The sequence below is a fragment of the Gymnodraco acuticeps genome, unplaced genomic scaffold, assembly GCF_902827175.1.
Source record: "Gymnodraco acuticeps unplaced genomic scaffold, fGymAcu1.1, whole genome shotgun sequence".
Taxonomy (NCBI): Eukaryota; Metazoa; Chordata; class Actinopteri; order Perciformes; family Bathydraconidae; genus Gymnodraco; species Gymnodraco acuticeps.
Window position 1 is genome coordinate 338,767 of NW_022989819.1, and position 17,725 is coordinate 356,491.

At 40.2% G+C, this 17,725-nt stretch overlaps 3 protein-coding genes across 4 annotated transcripts; 2 read left to right on the top strand and 1 right to left on the bottom strand.

Annotated features, from left to right (window-relative positions):
• The first annotated feature begins 610 nt into the window (after positions 1 to 610).
• On the top strand, positions 611 to 10,195 carry rhbdl2 (rhomboid, veinlet-like 2 (Drosophila)). 2 transcript variants are annotated; one of them, XM_034232859.1, is made up of 8 exons: positions 611 to 882; positions 2,101 to 2,346; positions 3,835 to 3,983; positions 4,997 to 5,109; positions 5,539 to 5,639; positions 6,864 to 6,924; positions 7,015 to 7,076; positions 8,996 to 10,195. In XM_034232859.1, exons 2-8 carry the CDS (start codon positions 2,116 to 2,118, stop codon positions 9,173 to 9,175), a joined length of 897 nt encoding a protein of 298 aa, XP_034088750.1. In that variant the 5' UTR covers positions 611 to 882; positions 2,101 to 2,115; the 3' UTR covers positions 9,176 to 10,195. The 2 variants fall into 2 exon arrangements, with proteins under 2 accessions (XP_034088750.1, XP_034088741.1); XM_034232850.1 differs by having other exon boundaries at positions 612 to 1,026.
• A 256-nt stretch (positions 10,196 to 10,451) lies between these two features.
• cx55.5 (connexin 55.5) lies at positions 10,452 to 14,609 on the top strand. Its single transcript, XM_034232837.1, is given in 4 exon segments — positions 10,452 to 12,670; positions 12,940 to 13,276; positions 13,279 to 13,345; positions 13,347 to 14,609. Coding segments are annotated over 3 exon segments (1,437 nt in total). The 5' UTR covers positions 10,452 to 12,670; positions 12,940 to 12,957; the 3' UTR covers positions 14,398 to 14,609.
• A 692-nt stretch (positions 14,610 to 15,301) lies between these two features.
• Positions 15,302 to 17,240, bottom strand: LOC117557321 (c-Myc-binding protein-like). Its single transcript, XM_034233122.1, has 5 exons — positions 17,081 to 17,240; positions 16,463 to 16,535; positions 16,142 to 16,190; positions 15,851 to 15,980; positions 15,302 to 15,767 (listed from the first exon to the last, which is right to left on the bottom strand). Exons 1-5 carry the CDS (start codon positions 17,093 to 17,095, stop codon positions 15,729 to 15,731), a joined length of 306 nt encoding a protein of 101 aa, XP_034089013.1. The 5' UTR covers positions 17,096 to 17,240; the 3' UTR covers positions 15,302 to 15,728.
• Between the last annotated feature and the right edge of the window lie 485 nt (positions 17,241 to 17,725).

The following is a 17,725-nucleotide window of genomic DNA, read 5'->3' on the forward strand; positions in this document are numbered from 1 at the left end:
CAGTCGTATGTGTTTATGTTGCTGTTACTCCACCTGCTCATGATATCAGTGATGTATAACAATCTCCGAAGTACATTTGGTTATGAGTACCTCCGATGTAAAATGTAGGGCCTGTAATCACTTAATACACTGGGTTACATAATTCAATCATGGAACTACAGGTTGGGGGTATTTTTCCGCACAGACACTAATGCCTACTGTACCTCCGGGGTATATACTGTGTCCTCCTTCCTTTCTCTTCTCTTCCCGGGCTCCGACCAACAACATTTTCTGCTGCTCAATGAAGCCAGTTTTGTACCTTCATTGCACCCACTCCCTTCTCGGCACTACAGGCCATTCCTTTGTTCCTAATCGTGGACTCTACTTCCATCTTGTGGTTTCTTTGAGGTAATGCGACATTCATATTAAAAATGGACTTTAACCTTAAATACACTTTACTAAATTACACGCTTTCCAGTCTACTGTACCACTTAACACCGTGGATAAAACAAATGGACGCTTATGGTGCAATTTTTCCCGGGCTGTGAATTTGAGGGAGGAGAGGTGAGGAAGAGGGACGGATAATCTGGATAATGGGTCGGTGACGTCACTAATCCCAGGTGAGGTGTGGCACGAGGAAACAGGTAGGCCGTTGTTGTCGCGCGCAGGTAGCAGACATCATTATTCGCTGTGCTTCTGTAAAACTGTCCAGTAGAGGAGTGGAAGAGGTGGGTTGTTTAGGTTGAGGAAGGAAGCTTCTTGCAGGAAGAAGCAAGGAAAGGACCTATAATTATCTCCAAGTGCTCTTCCCTTTTTTTGTGCCTCGAATCCCACATTGACGGTCGGTTTTGGGAAGGGATTCCGCGTGTTTTACTGAAAACATGGAGGACTGTTGTTGAAAACGTAACTATTTCGAATTCTGGTAGAGTATATGAACTCATGCACTCTTAGTCTCACCTATTGAGCTGTTTGAATTAGTTTAGCTGGATCAATATTTATGCGTTTGGGACCGCCTGGAGCCCTGCAGTCTTCCTGTTGAAGGTTTAGGTGAGTAAAGACCACAGTCATGTCGAAGTCATTCAAAAAAACGTTGTAAAATGTCCTAATGGCGAGGAGCCGTCACTGTTTTTAACGTTGTCAGTATTGGTTTACGAGTATTCTCAGAAACGCCCAGTAAACAGGAAATGCTAATTAACATGCTGTGGTTACTTACTGTAACTGTGTTCTCTATCAGTTTCTTTTCAGTCAGGAACATATATAGTCGAATCTCAGTTTAATTCATAAAAGGGGAAAATATACTGTTTCATGTTCAGTGTTGTTTTGTGTAAAACTTCTGCTTTTTCACATGTTATTAACTGTCTGATGTCGCCTACGTCACCAATACCTTTTATAAGTATGCATTTAATTACACCTAAATACATATTGAAACACCATTAAATATATCTATCTCACTATGTCATTCTGGATATCGAAGTGTAATTTCAGGCGAGCCTTCAGTCAGAGTTATCATCATACTGTGTACATAATATATCTGACTTTATCACCTCGCTAGATCACACCCTTTCCACTTTAAACACAGCATTGTAGTACAGGACTCTAGGGTTTGACAATTGTACACAATCATGCACACTTTGACAGATACAGGTGTTAAAATGTGTCAGATACTATTATCCTTATAAAATAAAACTGGTAAATTGTCAGATTTTCCAGCACCTCAAAGTGTGAGAAAGTGATGTTTTTCATTTTCTCGTATAATAGTAAACTGAATATCTTAGGGTTTTGGATGAAATAGAACATCTGAAGTGTAAATCGGCATTTCCAAAATATGTACAAATATTTTATGGACATCTATTAATCCATACTGGAAATAATAGTAATTGGAAGTCATCAGTTCTGTCTATTTGTAAGACAAGTCCTGGCTGCCACAGTATAAGTACATTTCTGTCTCAATATGTGCCATTTTATTTGGTGAACCTTACTGAAACTAATGCAGTGTAACTCAGAAGGCTTTGCAATGAACTGAGTTTTTCTTAAAGCTGTTTCAGAGAGGCGATAATGCAACTTTATGGTTTACTTAGTGGCCCATCCCTGACTCAGAGTGTTAACCCTGCTGTGCTGCAGGTTTGGAGGACAGTGATGGAGGACAACGACATCGAGCAGCAGGAGCCGTTCCCCGTGGACCGAGACGGGCGGCGGCTCCGGTTCACAGAGGACCAGCCCGACGGCAAAAGAAAGATCGGATGTTGTGAGAAGTTCCAGCTGTCTGTCTCCAAATGGATGCTTCCAGAAGACTCCCGCAGCAAATACCTGGAACGAGCCAACTGCTGCCCTCCCCCCATCTTCATCATCCTCATCAGTATTGCAGAGGTAGCTCATGTCCTGTGTTTGAGTGCTAGGACCATCAGTATGGATTCTGTTATCTAATTATACATGCCGCCTACATATGCTGTCTGGGTTTTAATTACTGTATGGATTTACTGTGATGGTGTTTAGTAGACCAGTTAGAGGTGAAGTTATACAAGGGATATTTTTAAGTCCTGACACTTATGGAAACGGTTTTATTTTTTTTATGGAAAATTGTGGATTTGACTCTAAGTGCTCTAAACTAAGAGGCTTTTGTACAGCAATGAGTTCATTTCTTTCTTCCTGTCTATTTTGGCATCGCCATCCCCGCCTCTGAATATCCTGATTCATAAAGTGCAGTCCTCACCAGCGGGCAGTAGGCATGGTGTCAATGAAAACAGTATTTTTCAGTATTTGTATCTTCAGGTTAGGTTCGGTGGGATTCTGAAATCTTTATTTTTTCCTGAAAGTGTTAAAAAAAAAACTGTCTTTTGGATTTATGGATTCAGGTTAATAAATAGTGGAATGTGGAGGATCAGTGGTTGAGGAAGGATGCTGTAGCCTCCCAAAACTGTGGATTTAACGCAAGGTATACTGATTTCATTACAACGTAGGTAAAGCCACTACGAATGCTTTTAAAGTAAGATTGTATTAATGTGAAGGAGAATTACTTAGAAGGACGTTTTTCCAGAGTCCAAAAAATGTAAGACTTGTGACTAGCAGGAGATGTTTACTTAACTTTCTGTTGGATTTTTTCTTTACATAATTTGTGTCTGAAATGGCTGGCCTGCTGCACTTTTGAGTACCCATATGTAGAAGGCAACAATTGTGTCTATTAATGTTTAATTCAGCAAGAAATACATTGTAAACACAAGATTCAAGGCTTTATTGTCATGTAGCTACAGTGTAGATATGGCAATGAACAACTTAAGTCTCTTAAGATATTGAATGACATAGTAAAACACAATTGTAATGATATCAAATATTGTTGACACATCAATATACACCTACACCGGTCCTTGTTTCTACATTATACTGTGGTATAAAGCCGTACATAAAGGTTTATAAATGGTAAGAGCTGACACCAAACTCTCTTTCTTATCACTGAGTGTTTTGCACACTTGCCTGCTCATACTTGGGATGAACAGCTCACTCGTTGTCGCTCACAGATGTCCACTGTCACTCTATTTGAATGTCTGTGAATACTCATTTATTTGGGAGAGGATGCACTTTATTTATCCAGACAAGATCGACTGAGCTGCAGTGTTGTCTCTCAGCATGCCATCGCTGTATATTCCCACAGAATTAGCAGGCATTAAGACGTATGAGCTGCAATGGAAACCCCTCTGGGGGATTTTCATTGCAGCTCATACGTCTTAATGCCTGCTAATTCTGATTCATCATTCCCATCTTTATTTTCTCAGCTGTTTAGCTTCTACCCCCACACTTGCTGCTCCAAACAGTTTGTATTCTCTGAAGACTGACTTGTGTATATTTTCTGTTCTTCATCAGCTGGCAGTGTTTATCTACTACGCTGTGTGGAAGCCCCAGAAGCAGTGGGTGACCCTGGATGAAGGCATCTGGAATAGCCCCCTAACATACAAGCCTGAGCTCAGGCAGGAAGCATGGCGCTTTATCTCCTACATGTTTGTCCACGCTGGGTAAACATGGGCAGTCCTTTTTAGAAACCCTAATTACACGAGTCACTGTGGGGAGTGGAAACATACCAGTCTTTACCGTACAGTGTCTTGCAGTATAGCCCATCATCTTTGTGGGGTTTATTTTAGTCAATCAGAGGTTAGGATTCAGCTCTTCTGTCATTTTTGAGACCGCAGCTTGTAACCACTGCAACTCTGCTTTTTACAGTGTTCCTTAGTTTGGTATATGTCGTCATGATTTGGACACTTCCCCCTTATTGCTGCGTTGCTTCAGCATGTTGTTATTAGCTTTGTATAGGTGGGTACATGGTCAGACATCTGTCAACACATGGTTAAGTCATTGGATGTGGCGAGGAAACAGTCTTTGGCATAAGCCAAAGGGGAACAAGAAACCATGACTACACAGAAGCACAGAGAAAGAGGAACAGCACGCACACTCTGACTGATAGACACCCTGCAGGATATTTGCTTAAAGGATAACAAACAAATCCCATGAAAAGACCATGTAGCCAGAAGTATGTTATTCCTCTTTGCTGTGGAACCCTGTTGTTATCCAAAAACTATTAAAACAACATGTTCCTTTATTAAAATGAACCCAGGCTCTGTAACTTATGTTGAGTCAACCCCACATACAACATCCTGCTAACAAATACTCACTAGTGCACCTAATGTAGTCAGACAAAAGCACTCTTTACTTCTGTTTTATTTACATTTGTATAAACCTAAAGTGCAGCTGTTTCACACAAATCACTGAGCTGTTTTTTTAATAATACTATTATACATTTCTGACCAGTTTTAAAAAATCTTCAATTGGAAAAGTGCCAAAGACCAGGTAGTGTTCTTCATATTGGAAGGCACCGGACTTTCCTTTTAATACCCCTACCTACATTGTTTTAAAAATAACCACCAACACCTAGTATGTACTGCAGGGCTGTGTATGTTTATAATATACTATCTTCCCCCTGACTTTTCATCTGGGGAAGTATATGTTGCTTATTGTCCACCTCTGCCTTTAGGGTGGAGCACATCGTGGGGAACCTGGTGATGCAGCTGCTGCTGGGCATCCCGCTGGAGCTGGTGCACAAAGGCTTTGAAGTGGGGATGATTTACATGGCGGGAGTCTTAGCAGGTGAGTGTCACCTCTTTGGCCCCGTTAGACTAACTCTTTATTGTTACACAAGCCGCTTAGGACTGTGTTTACATCCATATTATCTGCCCAGAGAAATCCCCATTGTCTTGTTTGTTCACATTCCTCCTGTTGCATATCCAAAAAATGGACTACTGTTTTAGTTCTGTTTAGATTGGACATGTTTTTCGTGTGTTGCATAAAGGGCTAAGCTAGCACTACATTACGTTGTTCAACCCTGTTTTGTAGACTGCCAATAAATGAGCCTTGAATCTGTGCTTGATTTCACGCGACTTGATTAGGGTCTGTGAACGCACCCAGAGATCAAACACCATCTTGAAGTTGTTTTTTCCTGTTGGAGTTGGATCGAGTCCCAGCCGTCAGAAATGCCACAGATTTTGAAAACTGATCCCTTTCTCTGTTTCCCCTCAGGCTCTTTGGCCAGCTCCATCTTTGATCCTCTCAGCGCTCTGGTGGGAGCTTCTGGGGGCGTCTACGCTCTGATAGGAGGGTACTTTATGAACGCAGTGGTGGTGAGTTTACATAAAGCTCAAAGTTGGTATGAAGTGTTTACTTTGCTGTTTTCCACTGCTCAATGTTTGAGATAGTATGTAAAACATACTGAGAGCATTTGATGTTTTAAATGTATATGTTATACCTAGGGTTGGGAACCGAAACTCGGTTCCAGATGAGAACCGATAAGAAAATGCCGGGTACCGGGTACCCATACAAAATACACAATTTCGGTTCTGCTTAACGGTTCCTAAACGCGGTAGACCCTGTATTCCAGCGGGTCCGTCTGCACCGCGGTGCTGCGGTGACCCGGTGGAATACAGGGCGGACCTGGAGAATCACAGAACGGCCGGTCGTCAGCGGGCCGTTGACGGCCGGCTCGGTACGCTGACGGCCGGCACCGCCCTTCATTTTTTTAAACGGCATCATATAAATTGCGCTGACAGGCGACAGAGGTCCACAGTTGCCCAGCAGCGATGCTCCCCCGCCCTCCCGTAGACATTTCACGAGCTCAGTCACTTCATAACACCAAAGATAGGTCGCGGTAAACACTCTGAAGTGAGGCTCCACTACACTAAAAAATAAAAATAAAAGGCAAAGTGTAATGCCTGTTAATAGCTTGCCACAGGCATAGCTCAGTTAAAATAAAGCACAGCTATTGTGCAATACATTTGTATTGCATGTATATTTTTTAGTAACAATTTCAGTTAAAGCTTTTAAGAATAAATATATTTTTGTTATCTAAACGTTTGACCTCTTTATTTTACAATTTTGGAATCGAAACGGGGAATCGATAAGAACCGGAATCGATAAGCAGAACCGGAATCGAAATCGGAATCGATAAATTTCAAACGATACCCATCCCTAGTTATACCTAATGTTTACAACGAGAGGACAACACTTTTGATTTTGTCCAATTTAATGTACATAACATTTACTTTTAACAACACGTTTCCTGTAGTGGTCTAATAAATGGTCTACATGTTAACAAGATGGCACATATCACATACCTGCTCAATCAAAAATGTTTAAGTAAATGTCATATTGATGGTCTCTGACTGCCATTTAAGGATCATTGTATGTCTAATACATTCATGTTTTGAAGCATATTGTTCTGAAATTACTTTTGCATTTCTGTCTTTGTGATTCCTTCACTTTATTCCCAGGACTATATTAATTCGATGCACTTTGTAAGCTAAAATGTATATAAATATGGTGACTGATCATTTGATTTGATTTCCCAGAATTTCCGAGAGATGATTCCTCTCATTGGAATATTCCGAATCCTGGCCATTGTGATATTTGGTACGTCCATGTATTTTTAACTATTTTTTATTTATTTTATACCTGCTGCAATCACGCTTCAAAATAACATTTATACTTTCTTTTCCCCAGTTGGAACAGATTTTGGATTTGCCTTCTACAGAAGATTCGTCACCCACGAGGATGGTTTGAATGTAAGATGTTCCTTCCTCTGTACAGTAGAAGCTATCAGCAGAAACGAAACCCTTCCTAAACTCTTGCCGATAACAAAATAGCCTCAAGAGAAACCCAGTTGATCCCGCTAACCTCCCCAAGTCTGATGATGGGTTTGATTTACTTGTGGCTACAGGCAGTATCAGTAGCTCTGGCTGGGACTTGATTATTCTTCCAGATGAATACCTGTAATAGGCCACAGACAACAAAAAAACAAAACACTTTTGTTATTTTTAGTCTGTGGCCTGTTGACAAATTCAACTGAAGTATTTTCTTCCTGTTTGATAAAGCTTGCTTATCTTACCTACTGATGGCCAGGCTTAGGGCTGAACGATATATCGTGTCATGGCGATAACCGCGATATGCGCATGCACGATATTCACACCGCAGGGACGTGCGGTTTTATTCATTTTTTAAAAATGTTAACGCACTTTAGCACATAATTCAAAATAAAGATACCCTTATTACTTATCGAAACTGCACATACAATATATCCGATTAAAGCTGAGACTCCACAGATTATATAGGTATAGTATCATCACTGAGCGATCCGAACTCGGGGAAGCAAACAGACATCACAACACGTACCTTTACGGAGCTTTTACGGGAGATCGTCTCACCGTAGCTGTCAATCTGATCAAAAGACGTGTTCAATGGCATTAAAATGAGAACAAATGCGGCTGAATCGGTTGATCCATAGGTTAATAATGTATCTGTGACTTTGAAAAAATTATTTATAATCCATAATTCTATTTTTATGTAAAAATCGGAGCACAAAAGTTAGCTGCTAATGGTAGCCACCAGAGTGTATGCAGCTTCCGGTTTTGGCTACTCGTCACTCTCACTCCTTATTTGTTCATGTGTTGGTGTGTGTAGAACTTCCCCTTGATTCCATTGGCTCTAGCGGTTATAAAGACATTTCATTCATCAAAATCGAGCAAGGGGGGCCAGAGATATGGAAAATCCACCCAAATGACCCCAGAAGTTTTTTTGTTGTGCTAAATCTTTCTAAAAAGGTCAAATTTCACTTGTTTTGCATCAATCTTGATACAGGGTACTTATTATATGTTGTACTTTGGATTCCCAAAGCTTTTAGTCTACTAACCCATCATCCAAGGGTAGTTTTCACTATAAGTACAGCATATTTTTTGGACGGACACTATAATTTACAGTTTTTTACTATGCTCAATCTGAATTTTCTTTAAAATAAAAAACATCTATATTTATTCTGACTTTTCTACATCCAACTCACAGGTTTATCATTACTTTGAGAGAAACATTATTAATTTAACCGTTTTAGAAGGGAAGATATGGTCATTTGTTCTGGGAATATCATTTTCAAGCCTGAGACCTGAAAAACAGGCTCAGTGCTTAAGTAGGTGAATTAATTTAAACACGTCATGTTACAATTATTTTTGCTGCTTGCTACAAAAGGAAAACTTGCGCGGCTCTCATGTCAGGGGTACTTGAGTGAGTGACATGCAGGCTCTGCATGCACAGCAAACCACCAATCACAATCATTCTTGATCAGATCACAGCAGGCCCCGCCCCGCTAGTTTGCAGACCATCAAAACACCGGTAAAAAATGAGCGAGACACAGGAGGACAATACCTTCATCCGGTTAAATATAGTTAAAAAAAACGCAATATATATCGCAGGGGGAAAAAAATCGCAATGTCAGTTTTTTTCAATATCGTGCAGCCCTAGCCAGGCTACAGACAAAACACATCCATTATTCCCCCCACCCACCTTGTTATCCACCTTCTTGCCCCTCGACTCTTTGCTTTGGCTGTTAAACTGGTCCTGCAGGTTTTTGGGCATGACAGTGCTCGAGGGTATATGTACCATTTACATTGGGTAATTAGGCCTACAGGTTAACTCTTACCCTCTCTCCGCCCAGGTGTCCTTTGTGGCTCATTTTGGAGGAATTGCGGCCGGGATGACCATCGGCTACGTCTTCTTCAGTGCTTACAACAAGAAGCTCCTCAAAGACCCTCGTTTCTGGCTGTGTATAGTGGGTTATGTCATCTTTGTGGTCTTTGCAGTGCTTTTTAATATTTTCCTGAGCCCAGCACCATAGGACAAAAAAGATAACCCACCAATATTTTCTTTTAAAATGACCACTATCTGCAGGAATCTGATGAACTGATGTTTTTCAGAGAAAAAGTTGCTTTTCAGGGAATTAGTAAAGGTATTTGTTGTTGTTTAAATCAGATGTCTTCCTTTCTGTTGAAGGGGAATGAGGCCTCCTGCTGTTTATCAGTAGCATTGCAGCTTTTACATGTTATACTGATGGGCAAAACGTGCCTTTTTCATATTTTGTTATTATGAATGATGGTTTTTACATCTCTTTGTAATTTCTAATCAGGGAATTAGTGAACACACTGTTCCTATACAATGTAATTCTTCCTGTACTACTACTGTTTAAACTCTTAATGTTATGCTACCTTTTGATCACTCATATAGACTTTTAGTATTCATCCAATGTGCCTTAAACATGCTGAAATCCTCCACCACATTTAACATCAAATGAAGGCTTTGATGTGTGAGTGCCCTTAACTAGAACAAAGAGTTTACAAAGAACTCTCAAAATGATGCATTTCCGAAAACACGGCGTGACGGCTTTCCTTCTGAAAGCAATAGAGCAGGTTTACCATGAGGCCATGGCTTAATGCCCTGCTGCTATTGTTTCAGACACTTCCTGTTGACAGGACACGGCTGATTACATGTTGAGTTTTTAAACTTGATTTACTGGTCTTATCCTTCTCTGTCATATTTTTTGTAATGTTTTACCTTGGAAAGACAAGCATGTGGCTTTAAACATATGCAGTTTTTGGAAACACCATCTTAATACAGTAGGTGTAGCTAGAATGTAACTGTTTGATATCATACAACACGTTTCAATAGTCAAAAGTCATATTTAATATTAGTGGTTTATGTCTGGTATGAAAAGGGGATTGGATATTTAAAAAATGAAAAAAATGTACTTCATTTATCTAAATTCAAAGGTAATCTAGGACCAAAGAACCAACCAAAACCTCCTATCCATTTCAAGAGCTAAGTGTTTAATGCATTCTGAATAAAGTGATGTTTTTTTTAAGGATTGTTTTGTCAAATTGCATGAATAAGACAAGAGTCATGATTTTGTCTGATAAATATTTACAGATTTAACAGTAAACACCTTATAGTCCTCAGATTCATTTGTTAGCAGACAACACATTGCATTGTGTTTATATATCAGATTCAACCCATATAGCAGCATCTGCTTTTACAGTATGTGGAAAGTTCTATAGTTTCCTAACATAGCGCATCAATACAACTTACATATCAATACTCAATTACCATGAGCATGTTTGCCTCGACCCTGAAACACTGTTGGTATGTTGTCCAGCAAACAACACTCTGTTGTCACAGCACTGCTAAAACCTTGCAATGTGCAGTTTTTCAGCTTTTCTATCTTAAATATGTTGCTAGTGTTCATTGTGTATGTCCTTTCATAATAACTAATGATTATCTTGCTTTAAAGTACAATGCTGTAGGTTTCATCATTTGGTCTGATTATGCCTATAGACAGCAGATACAGTAGCATCAACTGACATCTTGCACTTCATAAAAAGTAAACTTTAAATATAATCAATTACCTGTAACATGGTATTTCTTTTAGACTTTAAATGCTGGACTTGTGCAATTGGGAAAGTCAGAACTGAAGCTAGTTATAAAAAATACTGCCAACTTTCTCACGGCTATACAGGATATCTCTCACCATGAACGCCTGCGGAAGGGAATTATTTATTTCCTAGGATGGCAAAGTCATGACCGGCCCTACCCCACCTCTGATTGGCTGAGGCTGAGGTCAGGCTCCGTTCATTTGCTCAACAAAGACAGATGATATAGAATCTCCCTTCTTACATCAAACATATGTCTCAGATGTTGGATTCGAGATGTCTAATAAGTAAATTAAAAGTGGAAGTGTACTAGACAATTAAGTCTACACAGAACACTTCACTAACCTTCATATTGTGGTCAATTCTAGTACCAAACTTAACATCTGCACAGTGAAGGTCAAACATCTGAGTGAAGTAACAAGCTAAAGGTCCAAAATGCTTTATAACCACCTGAAATAGTAGGCATATTTACCTATACTGTTTCATTGATATACTGTGTTAGTATTGTAGATACAACATGTATACATTTTGAAACTTTTCAAATTTGGAATCAATGAACTGTGTTTTTCGCCAGTAAGCCAGGGAATGTCCCGGGGACTATGTAGAGGCTGAAATTGATTTCTCTGATTGAAAAGAGGGGACATAACACTGGGACTTTCCCAATATGTTACCCCTAATGTGTCGGTATGAGACTGGTGGAATCAATCCAAGTTTTAGGTCAGAAGGGAAAAGTTCAGCATCAAATTAGAAAAAACATCAGAGCTGAGCTGGTGGGTTGAATCTTGTTAAGACAAATTAAGCCAGATCCTCCCACTTTTTATAAATAGTTTGTGTTAACAAGCATGTTCATCACACAGGGGCATTTAAAGGTATTTAGACTTGGACGCTGAGTGAAAAAGCCATCCAGCAGTTGGCAAGCACACTAATCCATAGATTAAAATATAGATAGATAAATGGGATAAAATAAAGTGCATGAGAACTTAATTACACCCAGATAGGAGCAGAAGGGATATGATGACCCATTGATGACTTCGCTACAGAAGAATGCATTGATCGTTCGAGCCCTGAGAGAACAAAATGGACTACTGTTTTCTCTCTGTTTCTACATAGGAAGCAAATACACTGAATGGTCTTAGTCTGGAACATAGTCTTGGCATTTCCCCCCACACCTGCTGTACACACCAACATTAGCCTTCAAACGTATGTGTAGTGAGGTATCATTTCTGCTGATTACGGCATGCACTGTTTCTGTTTGCAAAAAGAAAGTCTAAAAAAAGTGAGGTCAACATCTCTGTTACAAATGCTACCAGCCCCATCACTGGATGGATATCCTCGTGGATTCATCTTCCTATTATACACACATGCATTTCCAAACATTTATATAAATAAACATTGATTGATTGATTGATTGACTGTGAGGCCATGATCTAAATGCCTCAGTGAAGCTGTGCGTATTGATCAGCTCGTGTCAGAATGATGTTGGCAACCTTCCCTCAACAACTCGGTTGCTTCCACTTTGTTTCTGGCAACACAGAGGCAGAAGCGGGTCACCGAGGTTTAGGCTATGAACAGGGACTCATTTGGAGGGTGCTAACGATTTAAAAAAACTTTTTGGTGACCGTGTTAGGGCTGTATGACCCGAGGAGATTTAAGTCACCACCGGCAGTCTGTCCACGCCTCTGCAAGGTAAATTGGGACACCAAATGATCAGATGTTGTCGTTGGGTTATATAACGACACAGCTGAGGGGAATGGTTTTATCTTGACAAAACTGGGAAGCTGACCAGCCGAGGTGACATATCACTGGATGTACCAGCTTTCTCCTTCTGCTCTATCTTTTTGTGCAAATATGTAGCATTAACGCTTTTTATTTTTGACGTTTTTTTACAATTTAATTTTTCAAATTGAGAGGTATTGTACTTTATTGATGACTCCATTGTTTCTGAAAAATCTAAATGACTATTTTTACAATTTTTTCAGTTTTTTGGTGATTTATCAAAAAACATTCTAATCTAAAAAGGCTGCTTGGATTGTCAAAATGCATTTGCTGTCTGTCTTAAAATTCAACTTATTTCCTTGAAGTTGCACTGTACTTCTTTCTACTGTATGCTCACCTTTTTATAAACACATTTTAAACTGTTTTTCTAATTGTGTCATCCCTCTCCGTCACTTTCAACCAGTGAAATGGCAGAGTGAAGATGGGGGACTGGAACTTCCTCGGGGGGATTTTGGAGGAGGTGCATATCCATTCCACTATGGTGGGCAAGATCTGGCTCACCATCCTGTTCATCTTCCGCATGCTGGTCCTCGGCGTGGCAGCAGAGGACGTGTGGAACGACGAGCAGGCGGACTTCATATGCAACACTGAGCAGCCGGGGTGCAGGAACGTGTGCTACGACCACGCTTTCCCAATATCCCTCATCCGCTACTGGGTGCTGCAGGTCATTTTTGTGTCTTCTCCCTCGCTGGTTTACATGGGCCACGCTCTCTACAGGCTGCGGGCACTGGAGAAGGCCCGGCAGAAGAAGAAGGCTCTGCTGAGGAAGGAGCTGGAGTGGGTGGATGTGGAGTTGCCAGAAGCCAGGAAGAGGATTGAGCGGGAAATGAAGCAGCTTGATCAGGGGAAGCTGAACAAAGCTCCACTAAGAGGCTCTCTGCTGCGCACCTACGTGGCTCACGTTGTCACCCGCTCTGTGGTCGAGGTGGCCTTCATGACCGGACAGTACCTCCTCTATGGCTTCCACCTCTACGCGCTCTTCAAGTGTGAGCGGGATCCGTGTCCCAACGCTGTGGACTGCTATGTTTCCAGACCCACAGAGAAGAGTGTCTTCATGGTGTTCATGCAGTGCATCGCTGCCATCTCCCTCTTCCTTAACATCCTGGAGATCACGCATCTGGGTTACAAGAAGTTAAAAAAGGGCATCTTGGACTTCTACCCTCACTTTAGAGACGAGAAGTTTGAACTTGATGACTTCTACGCCAACAGGTGTAAAAAAGAATCCGTTGTGCAGATGTGCAGCAGTGCTCCACGGAGAGCAACCGTTGCCTCTGCACCCTGTGACTACAACCTCCTGATGGAGAGGATGCAGGGCACTATGTACCCAAACCTTATCAAACCTTCAACTTTTCTGTCTCCTCAGGGTGAGCAGAAGGATTTGGGTGAGTCCAGATGTTTAGCTCATAGCATCCCACATAGTAACGGCACTAACGACCCCCTCATTAATCCAAAGCAGGAGGCTGAGGACTTGTTGCATCTTCAGAGTAAAGAGGATGGGGGCAGCGAAAGAGGCAGCCCGGACTCTCCAAAGAGCCCCAAGAGGGCAGCAGACCCTTCCTCCTTCCCCACGCTGCCAGTGAGTGCAGCGAGGAGGCCGTGGAGGGGTCAAGGGTCCTTGAAATGCTCCACAGTGTTGGAGGGTAGAAGCTCTGACTCTGATTCATATGGGGGGGAAAGAGCCAGCAAAGGACCTCCCTCCACTCAGAAATCAGACGGCAAACATCAGAGCCGGCCCTCCAGCCCTGAGTCTCTGTCTGACTACAGCTCAGGGTCCAGGCACAACCCCAGACGCCCTTCCTCCAACTGCAAAACATCCGTGGCAAGCAATGCAAGCAGCAGACGGGAAGATCTGCAGATCTAAACTCCAAATGTTACAGGTGTATAGATGCCACCGTCATATCTACATTAACAGCACTCATAATACTACACTAGCTGCCTCATAACTGGTGAGAGTTTGCTCATATTTTGTTTTTGTTCTTAATATTAAGTATAATATTGTGGCATGCTTTAAACCCCTGTGATTTAGCTAATGGAAATGACATGTAAACTGGCTTTTGTTGACATATTACAATAGAGGACTCTGTAAAGTAGGTTTTATGTACTTTTTCAACTGTTTTGGAATAAACTATTTTCTATTGTGACAAACTGCTGGTACAAGCACATTTGGTACAAGCATACATCTTATTGGTTCAACACAAGAATAGAAAGGCCTGCGATTGGACACAAATAGCTGTCAAACTAATCATTGAAGAGAAATGCCAGTATCTCTGGCAACAGAACTTTCCATTTGGGCTGGGAACTATTCTCATTTCATTTTTATTTCTGAAAATAGTCACTTTTTAAAATGTACAGTAGCATGGTATGGTAGACTTATGGCGCAAATGTGTACATTTGTAGAAACTTTATTTCTGGGTTGTTAGGGCATTAGGGGGTGATTGAGTAAACATTCATCCGTTTGCTGAGCATATCAACACTGTTGGATTACTCTCTGGCTCGATAGTTTTGACTCTAAATGTATTTATATTAAACCTGGTAAAAACATGACCTTTTTTCTGGTCAACAAAGTCTTCATGTTATTATTAATATATGTATTAAGGTTCATGAGAAGATCTTTTCTTCATTGGTATAACATGTAAAGGAATGACTGTTATACAATATTGACATACAGCTGCATCTGACAGCAGCATCAGATCCTCTGCTTGTCAAATGAAAGTCCTGACTAGTACATCTCTCTTTGGAATGGAGTTCAATCAGTGATACGACAATGTTTGGAAGAATGTGCTTTATTTAACAATTGTTTAGTTACAGCAGATCTTTGGAAATAAAGTGTGTCTTTGTCACACATTGCCATGACAGCAGGCATGTGTGTTTATAACTATGACAGAAAATAAAATTAACAGCATATCTGTTATTTCCTTTTACAGACACTCCAAAATAATTAGATGTCTTATGTCTTAAGAACTGACTTATTCAGTCGTATAGAAGTGAGTTTTCTTAGTTAAGATAAAGACGTAACAAACAAGTAACAAACTTATATACATACATGTACAGAATAAGTTAAACTCTAAGAAACATATTAGAAAATAAGATTTACAGAACCAGGTACCTACAAATTATTGGCCTTTATGTTCAAGTGAACAAAATAAACAAATACCACATTATTTAGGTCAAAACGCTGCTGTAACCTCGGCGTCAGTTTTCAGTTGAAGCGCCGTCTTCAGGTTCATTGAGCTGCAGGAGGAGAGAGGCCATCTTTGTTACAATACATGTTGACACACACATAAGTTATACCATAGCAACCAGCAGAAGCTTACCCTTGATTTAAGCTCTTTGTTTTCCTCTACCAGACGAGCACACCTCTGCCTTAAGTGAATCACTTCCTGCTGCAGAGCCTCAGAGTCGGCTGACGACTGACCCCCAGAATTGAGATGCTGCTTCACAAATCTGAGAAGGAGTTGGTTAAGGGCTCTAAAGCGAGCAATGGCCTCCATTAATAACATCTGCACTTTACCATTGTTGTTGATGGAGGGTTGTTGGTGGACTTCAGTCAGAACTAACTTAACAAAGAGACCATTTCTTCAAACAATCAATGAATAGAAGGATACTCCAGGGCATTGTTGGGCTTTTCAGGTTGTTCATACAAAGCCACTAAAACTGGAAAAAAAGAAGAATAAATGCATACAGGAATTATGAACAATGCTGATATGGGCTTCATATAATTGCCTGTTGACCAAATCTAATAAAGAAAAACAACATAAGTTGAATACTTGGTCTTTCTTACTTGGGTTCTTTGCCAAGGCAAATGACTTAGTAAATAACATTGGCAATCAACCTTACTATAAAAAGTCTGCCATTAGATGATGAAATGTTTGTATTGAAAGTTGTACATATTACCCAAGTCCAAAGGTAGAAAAAAGGTGGCCTACCACTGGTAAGACTGTCAACAACACCAGTTTTCTCCAAGTATCTCCGGAACTGTTCCCTTTTGGAGTCAGGAGCCTGTAGGAGAAACATCATGGCATTGCATTACTAACACAACAGTCAGGTCCAGTTAACTAAAAGCCCCCATAGAAAATAGGTGCCAAAAAGCATGGATAATGTTTTAATAAAAAAAGAACAATAAGAAATACAAGATAAATATATATTTTTTTAATTTGAAATGTTTGTATTTAACTTTTATTTTATTTCTAAGACATTTTGTAACTATTGTATATTGACTCTCAAAATGCTGCTGCGTACTATCTAAATGACTAAAACACTCCAGTGGTAATTTACATGAATGTCCTGCTTAATATGACTTCAAATGTAACTAATAACACATAAAAGGCAGCAGTATATTTGGTATATTGACATTATCTTTCATAAGTTTATCCACAAACATTTACAAACCATATAATGAGCTGTCACAGGTGTTCAGGCGACTCACTGATTGACACCATGTAACTGTCCAGGTAGCTAATGTTAGCTCAGATAGCTTGCATTCAACTTTAGTAGACGACAGTTTCTTCAAATAATTAATAAAACGCGACAGCAAACAAACTTACTCTATAATGTGCCATGGTGATCAAGGGCTATGAAGTTGACTCTCTTCTTATAAATGGTATGTTTTTGTATCACGCTCGCTAGCGCAAAACAAAACGTTGGGACGCAGGTAAATCGCCGGAAAAGTTCAGTTTCGTTTATCGCCTTCTTTCAAGTCTGGTGGGAAGGGTGATGCCTTCGGGTGTTCCTCGGAAAAACAATAACATGTATCGCACGTAAATTAGAGCTACAGTCATCACTTTACTTGAGTGTATCCATGTTATGCTACTACATTTAAAAGGGAAACAGGGTAATTTTACTCAAAATCTTTGTTTTCCTATAACAGTAAAATGCTACTTTATTCAACAATATTATATATACTATGTCACATATATACATATAATTATACTCACACATAAAGGCCATTACTTTTACTTTGTATACCTTAAATACGTTTGGCTGGTAATATTTTGAATGCATGACTTTTACTTGTAATTAAGTATTTTGAAAATAATGTATTGGTACTTTTACTCAAGTAAAGCATCCTAATACTTCTTCCACCACTGCAAATCTACCTGCATAAAAATCGCACACGAGGGAGCCAAGTAAATTCCGACATTTTACAGAGACCTTGAAAGTTGCTACTTCACTGAAGTGGTTACTGCCGC

What these genes read in the sequence shown, in the direction of transcription:
- rhbdl2 (XM_034232859.1), top strand. Translation starts at nt 2,116, where the DNA reads ATGGAGGACAACGACATCGAGCAGCAGGAGCCGTTCCCCGTGGACCGA. An exon ending in TCCTCATCAGTATTGCAGAG is followed by an intron (nt 2,347 to 3,834) that starts GTAGCTCATGTC and finishes GTTCTTCATCAG; the next exon opens with CTGGCAGTGTTTATCTACTA. An exon ending in CCTGGCCATTGTGATATTTG is followed by an intron (nt 6,925 to 7,014) that starts GTACGTCCATGT and finishes TCTTTTCCCCAG; the next exon opens with TTGGAACAGATTTTGGATTT.
- LOC117557321 (XM_034233122.1), bottom strand. An exon ending in TGTTGACAGTCTTACCAGTG is followed by an intron (nt 16,191 to 16,462) that starts GTAGGCCACCTT and finishes CTTTTTTTCCAG; the next exon opens with TTTTAGTGGCTTTGTATGAA. An exon ending in ACAAAGAGCTTAAATCAAGG is followed by an intron (nt 15,768 to 15,850) that starts GTAAGCTTCTGC and finishes CTCCTCCTGCAG; the next exon opens with CTCAATGAACCTGAAGACGG.